The sequence below is a fragment of the Zootoca vivipara genome, chromosome 4 (genome assembly GCF_965207765.1).
Source record: "Zootoca vivipara chromosome 4, rZooViv2.hap1.1, whole genome shotgun sequence".
In the NCBI taxonomy this organism is placed as follows: Eukaryota; Metazoa; Chordata; class Lepidosauria; order Squamata; family Lacertidae; genus Zootoca; species Zootoca vivipara.
Window position 1 is genome coordinate 99,514,966 of NC_142587.1, and position 9,827 is coordinate 99,524,792.

General features: G+C 48.4%; 1 protein-coding gene across 1 annotated transcript; it reads right to left on the reverse strand.

Moving 5' to 3' along the window:
* Window positions 1-461: 461 nt before the first annotated feature.
* LOC148686076 (uncharacterized) lies at window positions 462-3,197 on the reverse strand. Its single transcript, XM_088669009.1, has 2 exons — window positions 2,177-3,197; window positions 462-901 (listed from the first exon to the last, which is right to left on the reverse strand). The coding sequence occupies exons 1-2, from the start codon at window positions 3,195-3,197 to the stop codon at window positions 462-464; spliced, it is 1,461 nt and encodes a 486-aa protein (XP_088525135.1).
* Between the last annotated feature and the right edge of the window lie 6,630 nt (window positions 3,198-9,827).

Consider the following 9,827-nt stretch of genomic DNA (forward strand, 5'->3'; position numbering starts at 1 on the left):
GGTTGTCAATGGTGTAGAATGCGCGTCCGATGATGGAATACGAGGCAGATCGGATGAGCAGCTCCCAGACCTGAGTGTCCCGTAGGCGGGGGCGGAAAGCATGTCAGAGCCAAGTCGTGGTTCCAGGCAGGCAGAAGTCGAGGTTGCCCAAGTTGCTTCGAGATGAGGGATCAGTGGAATCAACCGCTTGTCGGTCCAGGAAGAAGAAATCCGTCGGGTTCCTTCCACAATCGAATGGTGGGTTCGCGGTTACTGGGAGGACGGAAAAACTGCATGCCAGGAGCAGGAGGCGGTCCATCCTTTAGAGGTGAGTCGTCAATCTGTATGGGAGAGAAAGAAGAACATGACAGACGATACACCTAGGGAGGTTGGGGATTGGGGTTTGGGTTTGACAGCATGCAAGGGAGGGGTGAGGGAAGAAGAGGGTTGAGATAAGGGTAGGTAAAACAAAAACAGGGAACTCAGGCGTTGGTTTCAGTGGTTTTCTCCTTCCGGAATTGCAGTCGAATAGGAGGGTGGTCAGGATCGTCTGGTCGTGGGTCAAGCAGGATCTGTGACATCCACCTCTCCGGTGTCTCATGGTCAGTGTCGTCTCCTTCAGGTGACAGCGTAGTAGGTCGAGCTGCGGTGTTGCCAGGAGGGTCGACGTCGGAGTGGGCGTCCGATGCGGAGTCGTCCGGGGGAGTGATGTCCTCGGATGATGGTCGTGCAGGCCTTTCGGAGTCGTCTGGTTGAAGCTCCTCTTCCTCTGGTGGTTGTGCTGATTTGCAGAAAGTGTGGTGGATCCATGCAGAGCGTTCGGCCACCTTGACAGCAGTCGGGGTCGTGAGGAGGATCTGAAATGATCCTTCCCATTGCGGTTGTAGGGCAATACGTCTGTAGGTTTTGATGCGTACCCAGTCTCCCGGTTTAAAGGAGTGGGCATCAACATCAAGGGGTACATTTTGACAGTTTGCAGCATATTGGTGGAGTCTTTTGAGTTGCCGCTGCAATTGTCTTACGTAAGCTATCAGTTCAGTTTCCCCAGCTTCCAGTTCAGAAATTGGGAGCTGGGTGGTGTGGGTTAGGGAAGGTCTTCCAAATAAAAGTTCGTAAGGGGAGAGTTTTAAAAGTCCCCTTGGCTGACTTCGGATATTATGCAAGACTAGCGGAAGGGCATTGACCCATTTAAGGCCAGTGGCTCTGCATACCTTACCAAGTTGGGTCTTGATCAACCCATTCATTCGTTCGGTTTGTCCGGATGAAGGAGGGTGGTATGGGGTATGGAGCTGCCATCTTATCCCGAAAGCCTTGGAAATGGCTTGAACTATTTCAGCCGCAAAATGGGTGCCACGGTCGGAGTCTAAGCGGCGTGGAACTCCATACCGAGGTATAATTTCCTGCATGAGGATCCTGGCTACAGTTTGTGCATTTGCGTGTTTGCACGGAAACGCTTCCGGCCACCCCGAAAGGCGGTCTGTTATCAAAAGCAGCTGTTTATATCCTAGGCAGCTTGGAAGTTCAGCAAAGTCCAGTTGAAGACTTTCGAAGGGAATATATGCCCATGGTCTAGAGCCTGGGGGTTTGCGAGGTTCGGTTTTGGGATTAAAACCTGCGCATATGGGGCAGTTCTTAGTCACTGATTTGGCAAATTGGTGGACACCCGGGGCATACCAGTGTCTAAGAATGCTGTCACTAAGTCGGTTTGTCCCCCAATGTGTGAAATTGTGTAGTACCCGGAGGTGGCGTGGTACCCAAGCCTTTGGCATCGCCAGGCGGCCATCTGACATAATCCATAAATTGTTCTTAAGTTGGGCCCCTAGTTCCTGCCATGATGTTATTTCCTCTATGCTAGCAGTGCGATACATTCGAGTGAAGTCCACGTCGGCTGGAACTACGATGGCCTGAAATTCATTCCTATACATTTCCCCTCTCATGGCCGCTGCCTCTTGGGCAGCGGCATCCGCAATACGGTTTCCCGTTGACACAAAATCTGTCCCGTTTGTATGTGCCTTACAGTGTATAACTGATATAGCCTTCGGGAAATGTATGGAGTCCATTAACCTTTTTACGAGTGGGGCATGAGAGATCTGTGTTCCTGCAGCTGTTAGGAATCCTCTTTGTTTCCAAAGTGTTCCCGTAGCGTGTACTAGCCCAAAACAATATTTGGAGTCAGTGTAGATATTAATGCTCTTGCCTTCACCTAATTCACAGGCTCTGATTAGGGCGATAAGCTCTGCTGCCTGCGCACTGTAGCGTGGGTTTATAGGCGCAGCCTCAAGGATGGATTCCTGTGTGACTACAGCATACCCAGTTTGTCTGGTTCCTGCCACCACCTTGGAACTCCCATCAGTAAAAATCGAGAGATCTGGGTTCTCTAAGGGGAGATGGTCTAAGTCTTCCCGGGGTTTTTCTGCCAGGCGGACAGCTAAGGTGCAATCGTGATGGGGGGTCCCATCATCGGGCAGAGGTCGAAGGGTGGCGGGATTTAAGGTGTTGACTCTTTTAATGCGAACATTTGAAGGAGTGAGCAGGGCGGCTTCGTACTGATTTAGACATTCGTTACTGAAATGTTGACAGTTCCTTAAGTTTAGTAAGGTGGCTACTGCATGCGGCACGTTCAAAATTAGCTCTTGGTTTTGAACTATCTCTAGGGCTCTGTCCACTAATTCCGCAGCCGCGGCAATCGCCCTGAGACAACCTACAGTCCCCTTCGCCACCGGGTCTAATTGTATGCTGTAGTACGCGACAGGACGTTCCTGGCCTCTGAAGGTTTGCGTCAGGACTCCGGATGCTACCCCCTTCTGTTCATGTACAAATAATGAGAAGGGGAGACGGTAGTCTGGCAACCCTAAGGCTGGAGCCGACCTCAGTTCTCTTTTTATGGTTTCAAAATTTTGTAAGCTTTCCTTGGACCACTCAAGAGGTTCTGGTTCATCTTTACTAGTCATTTTTACAAGGGGTTTGGTTAATTCACCATACCCTGGGATCCAGGACCTGCAAAAGCCGCTCATCCCTAGAAACCCGCGGAGCTGTTTCTTGGTCTTTGGCAGGGGAACCTTAGCTATGGCATCTACTCTTTCAGTTGTCAAAGCTCTTGTTCCGTGGCCAATTATGTGGCCCAAGTATTTTACTTCAGTTTGGCAATATTGTAGTTTTTTTGGTGAGACCTTGTGGCCTTTGTCGGCAAGGGCGGTTAGTAGATGGACGGTGTCCATGTGGCAATTAGCTTCGGAGGTGGAGCTAATTATCAGGTCATCTACATACTGTAAAAGGGAGGAGCCTCCAGGGAAGGAGAGGTCTTGAGCTCCGGCCCCTGAGGTCTGGATGCCCCCTGCAAATGGCAGGAGCGCGCAAGGCTTCCTTTTCCCCAGAAAGGTCGGGGCTCAGGGAAAAACTGGGTCCCCGAAGTGGTCGCCAAAATCTGTTGTAAAATTTGGAGGTCTCTGGGCACCTGGAAAAAGGATCTTGACCCAGGTAGAGTCCGCAGATCCTGGTAAACTAGCGCAATTGCCGCTGCTTACCGCTACGAAAGAACAGAGCCCCAGCCAGAGCTATCAAAGCAAGGCAAATTTATTAACCCACAAAGAAACAAAGAAATAAAAAGCCGTTGCAACAGCGGTTCCCCCCCACGCAGCAAATGAAGTGGAGAAGAACCCTGAACAAAAGAAGCTTTAGACTTTTATAGGAACAGTTCCCCATGTTACACAGTTAGCGAGAAAAAAGGCGGGAAGCGGGCGGAAAGGAAGCAATCAGGCATGTACAAAGACTTAACAGTCCGTGATGGGTAGCGACAAAAGGTGACAGTCTTTGGTGATAGCCGACTGATGCATGAATAATTTTTCTTCTATTGTTTCAGGGTGACTCAACGGAGATGCGGAGAACGTCAGCGATAACAAAATCTAAATAAAGTTGTTTTTCTTCCTTGATTTGTGTATTTGTGTCATCTGTCCGCGGCCAGCTAGATGGCAGTGTGGTATTGCACATGTCGAGGCGGGAGGGACAGTCAGTAAAAGTCCGTGGAATATATGAGAGTTAATATACATGAGTTCATAAACATATATTGGTTCATAGAGATCAAGCTTGTAGCAATGTGCTGATCGGTGTATACAATATTGATGAAAAGTAGCAAGAAGTTACAGTTTATGTGCATTCTTACGGAGGGTTACATACAATTGTAGCGGGTGAAAGGAAAAGGAGCGGTTGCGTTCTGACAGCGATCGTGCAAGGACAGCTTCAGCGGAACAAATTTTGACATTTAGTAACAAGGTATAACGAAATCTCAGGCCAGACAAGTATATCGAGGGAAACATTTGTTAGAAACAGTATAAAACAATTTCTCCCTTATTTAGGCACAGTTTATTGCAACAGGATCGGCTGGGTTTCTTTGGAATCGATAATCTCCTTTCCTGGGAGGGGGAGGGGGAGACGCTTCGTCAGCAGCGACAAGGAGTTTGTGTAATTAAACGAGATAGCTGTCATTTCCAAACATCCTGGCTTGGCTTTGTTATGTGTATCTTTCTATGGGCTTAGGGCGGGGGTTGTGGTGATCGGATTATGTTGATTGGGGTGGCGGAGAATACCGGGGCATGTCTGGTTCAAACAAGGATTTCCCCATCCCGGTCTCAAGTCAGCTTCCCCTTTGACCTGATTTTGGTACCCTGTGAAACATGGCCTCGGTGTGGCCAAGAAATGCGTGTCCCCTCTCTGTTCATTACTGAACCCGCGTGTCCCCTCTCTGTTCATTACTGAACCCTTATTTCAACACTAAATTAGGAGGGGTGGCTAATACCCCAGAGGACAGAATCACACTTCCAAATGACCTTAATAGATTAGACAACTGGGCCAAAGCAAACAAGATGAATTTTAAGAAGGAGAAATGTAAAGTACTACACTTGGGCAAAAAAAATGAAAGGCACAAATACAGGATGGGAGACACCTGGCTTGAGAGCAGTACATGTGAAAAGGATCTAGGAGTCCTGGTAGACCACAAACTTGACATGAGTCAACAGTGTGATGCAGCAGCTAAAAAAGCCAATGCAATTCTGGGCTGCATCAGTAGGACTATAGCATCTAGATCAAGGGAAGTAATAGTACCACTGTATTCTGCTCTGGTCAGACCTCACCTGGAGTACTGTGTCCAGTTCTGGGCACCACAGTTCAAGAAGGATACTGACAAGCTGGAATGTGTCCAGAGGAGGGCAACCAAAATGGTCAAAGGCCTGGAAACAATGCCTTATGAGGACGGCTTAGGGAGCTGGGTATGTTTAGCCTGGAGAAGAGGTTAAGGGGTGATATGATAGCCATGTTCAAATATATAAAAGGATGTCATATAGAGGAGGGTGAAAGGTTGTTTTCTGCTGCTCCAGAGAAGCGGACACGGAGCAATGGATTCAAACTACAAGAAAGAAGATTCTACCTAAACATTAGGAAGAACTTCCTGAGAGTAAGAGCTGTTCGACAGTGGAATTTGCTGCCAAGGAGTGTGGTGGAGTCTCCTTCTTTGGAGGTCTTTAAGCAGAGGATTGACAGCCATATGTCAAGAATGCTTTGATGGTGTTTCCCGCTTGGCAGGGGGTTGGACTGGATGGCCCTTGTGGTCTCTTCCAACTCTATGATTCTAGGATTCTCTTCTCTTCTCATGAGGTGGCCAAAGTATTGGAGCCTCAGCTTCAGGATCTGTCCTTCCAGTGAGCACTCAGGGCTGATTTCCTTCAGAATGGATAGGTTTGATCTTCTTGCAGTCCATGGGACTCTCAAGAGTCTCCTCCAGCACCATAATTCAAAAGCATCAATTCTTCGGCGATCAGCCTTCTTTATGGTTCAGCTCTCACTTCCATACATCACTACTGGGAAAACCATAGTGGTCTATCCTTTTGATGCTTCCAAGTACTAATGGTTAATTTCCCCAGGTGTCACCTAACAAAGGAGCTCCGGACTTCATCAATGTTTGTGGATTGACCAGGATTGGTATACTTTCACTCTTCACATGCTAATTGCTGAAGCTGAGGTGGAGGTAGCACATTGCAATACACATGGATCTTGATTAAATTCCCGAAGTCTGACACACAGTATATTACACATAAACACTAATTAAACACCTCAAACCCCTTGCACAACCCCCTTTCTAATACCCACTGAGACTGCCTTGCAGCGTACCCACGTTATAACATACAAGTTGTAACTAAATGCTAATATTAGCCTAAACATAAACACCACAGACCCAGGTGGCGCTGTGGGTTAAACCACTGAGCCTAGGGCTTGCTGATCAGAAGGTCGGCGGTTCGAATCCCTGTGACGGGGTGAGCTCCCGTTGTTTGGTCCCAGCTCCTGCCAACCTAGCAGTTCGAAAGCACGTCAAAATGCAAGTAGATAAATAGGAACCGCTACAGCGGGAAGGTAAACGGTGTTTCCATGTGCTGCTCTGGTTCTCCAGAAGCGGCTTTATTATGCTGGCCACATGACCTGGAAGCTGTATGCCGGTTCCCTCGGCCAATAATGTGAGATGAGCGCCGCAGCCCCAGAGTCGGTCACGACTGGACCTAATGTTCAGGGGTTCCTTTACCTTTAAACACCACAGATCTATTACCACACATTGTGCAGCCTTATTGCTCTTCCTCCTGAGTGCACCCTGGCCCTGCAGGACAGATCTGTGCTTCCTGCGGGTTTTTCAGACTCTCACAACAAACTCCCTGCCCGGCCCGAGACAGATTTCTGAAGGTTCTGGATTCATGGCGAATTCATCTGGAATTTGTCAAGCTGGATATCCGCCTCCAGAAGACTCGCTAACTGAGACACCGGTCAGCCGGACTGCACCCATCCATCCAGGTCTAGCAATGGCTATTTGTGGCTACAGTGAAACTGCACAGAATGACAGAGCTAAAGGGGAACCCAAAGGACATCTGGCCAGTCCACCCTCCTGTGGATGCAGGCTGTAGGCAGACAAGGTCAGGTGTGCAGCCTCAGCTTTGCCTGGAGAAGGTTCAATCTCCGCTGGGATTTCTAGGCAGGACTGAGAATGTCCTGTCCAAAACTCTGGAGAGTTGCTGCCTGTCAGTGTAGACAGCACTGAGCTTGATAGACCAATGGCCTAACTCAGTATATGACAGGTTCCTGTGTTCCTACATCAGCTGCTGTTACGGCATCTCGGTAGATGCTCCATCAACTTTTGCCTAAAAACCATTAACAAAGGAGAGTCTGCTGCCTTTCAAGGCAGAAGATGAACAGGTAGTACTGTGAGGATTTGTTTTAATTTCCCCCAGTGTTTAGTCTAAATGGTTTATTTCATTTCATGAAATTTACACATTTGCACATGAAATTTACCCCAACACTGAGACCATTCCATTGTAACTATCCAATCTCTCAAAATTTCAACACCTCTTGTGTACAAATTCTACAAACACCGTCCATACCTCCTCAAAATCATTTCTCCTGCTTATTCCCCATTAATGGCACATGTTAATTTATCATTAACTAGCTGGCCCGGCCACGCGTTGCTGTGGGTTTTTTGTGTTAAATGGACCTTCAGAGTCTCCCTTCAGAGTCCCCTCACCTGCCCTGTCCCAATCCTGACTCCCCTACTGTAAGTTTCAAAAATAAGACTCCCCCACCCACACGTGTTCCTGAAAATGTCCCCACCCCCCACTGCTTTGGCTGACTCAGGGTCCTACCTCCCCCCCCCCATGGCTATGTGTTCTCCCCTCCCTTTGTTGTGGCCTACTCAGTTTTCCCTGCTTGGCAATGCTGCGGCCTATTGAAAAAGCTGGGCTGTTTTCAGTTGGTTGCTGTGGAATTTTGTGATCTCATCTGGCAGCGCAGCTTTGGAGGCGGCAGGGTGCAATCTGCCTTTCTACTGGATGCTGCTGGAGTTTTCAGAGCTTCTGGTGGTGACGTCTAATTTGGGTGCCACTTTTTTGTGTTTAATCATTATTTTAGGTGTGAAAGGTGTGGGTTTTTTTGGAAAAGGTGTGGTTTTTTTGGAAAAAGGCAGCTGGGGGCTACACAATGCTCATATGTGCACAAGATAGATATTTGGTCTGGGTTCCGCAGAAGATGGACAGCTTTCAGTCTCAAGAGAAATGCAACGGATGGGGGGATGTGCACGCGCATGGTTCAGGCATCTAGAAAAACCAGGCTCAGTGCTTGAGGTTTAGGGAACGAAATCCATATTTTGCTTAACAGAGAGAGAGCTATGACGTAACCTGTTGTGGGGAGGAAGTAGCTAGCTTTAAAGGGCTTTTGAAAGCGAATGGAGAAAGGACCAACAGCTGGAGTGTTCATGCCACTGATGATTTTTTTCAAAAATATTGTTTAGTGGGTTGGGTATATTGTTCAGTGCTGAGTCATGCTGGGGGCGGGGCGGGGCGGGGGCAGTGTTGTTGGGCACAAGAGAGTGAGGAATATAGACAGCAAGATCACCCCAAACAGCAACAAAGGGGAGAGGAAAGTAGAGAAGGGAAGGAGGGAAAGGAAATCGAAGGAAGGAAGAAGGAAATCGGAGGAGGAGGAAAAGGGGGGAAGCAGATCAAGAGGAAGGAAGAAATGGGAAAAATGGGAGGTAAGGTGGAAGGAAGAAAACAAGCAGCAAGGACACAAACAGCCCAGGAGAAAGGGACGGACGGACGGACGGACAGGGAAGCAATACACAAAGGGCAGGGGCCATAATAGAGAAGGCTTCACTTGTCACCCTCTCAGGCCTTTTCAAAAACTGGGGTTTTTATAAAAAAATTGCAAATGGAAGGAAGGAAGGACCATGAAGAATAAACCATATTAGCAAACATTAACAACACAGTAAGCATTAATACCTCCATCTTAGTTTACACATGTAGATCATTATTTGCCATCCAGGGTATTAAGTCTTTGGCCCAACACTCAGAAGATGAGTGATTATGCTTCCAGGCTTGGTTAAGCTTCTGCTCAATCTGCCTCAATTTTAAATATGTAGAATCATAGAATTGTAGAGTTGGAAGGGACCCCGTGGGGGATCTAGCCCTAACCCTAGGACCTCCAGCTCTGGAGGCCCCATTTCATGGAATGCCAGTCTCTATGGGCTAAGAGCAACAGGGAAGAGCTCTTTGTCCTCCTTGCAGACATCCCAGAGGCATCCAATGGTCCACAGTGAGGAGGAGGCTGTTGGATAAAATTGGAACTTTCGGTCTGACCTGGCAAGGTGACACCCGTATGCTTATCCTGTTCATTTCTGGTTCTGTCCTAGGACTAAGACATCCAGGGAGGCCTCAACCCTTTCATGAGAGATCAAATAAAGCCCTTCTTCACTCAGCACGTATTTAACCTGTGGAACTCCCGCCCACAAGAGGTAGTGACGGCCACCAACCTGGATGGGCTTTACAAGAGAATTAGCCACAATAGCTAGAGCTCAGGTCCTGCTTGTGAGTTTGCCTTCTCACAAACACACACACAGGAAATGAACATTTTAGGCGTGACTTGGAAGAGGGAAGAATGGGACCGGAATGGGCCAGGGAGCGTTATGTGGATCCCCACATGAAATGCCCATTGCCTGTATGCAGTTTTAATTCCAGTAGTGTTCAATTAAGGGGACACGGGTGGCGCTGTGGTCTAAACCACTGAGCCTCTCAAGGTTGGTGGTTCGAATCCCCCTGACAGGGTGAGCTCCCGTTGCTCGGTCCCAGCTCCTGCCAACCTAGCAGTTCGAAAGCACGCCCCAAAGTGCAAGTAGATAAATAGGTACCGCTCCAGCGGGAAGGTAAATGGCGTTTCCATGCGCTGCTCTGGTTTCGCCAGAAGCAGCTTTGTCCGGCTGGCCACATGACCCGGAAAAACTGTCTGTGAACTAGCACCGGCTCCCTCGGCCAGTAAAGCAAGATGAG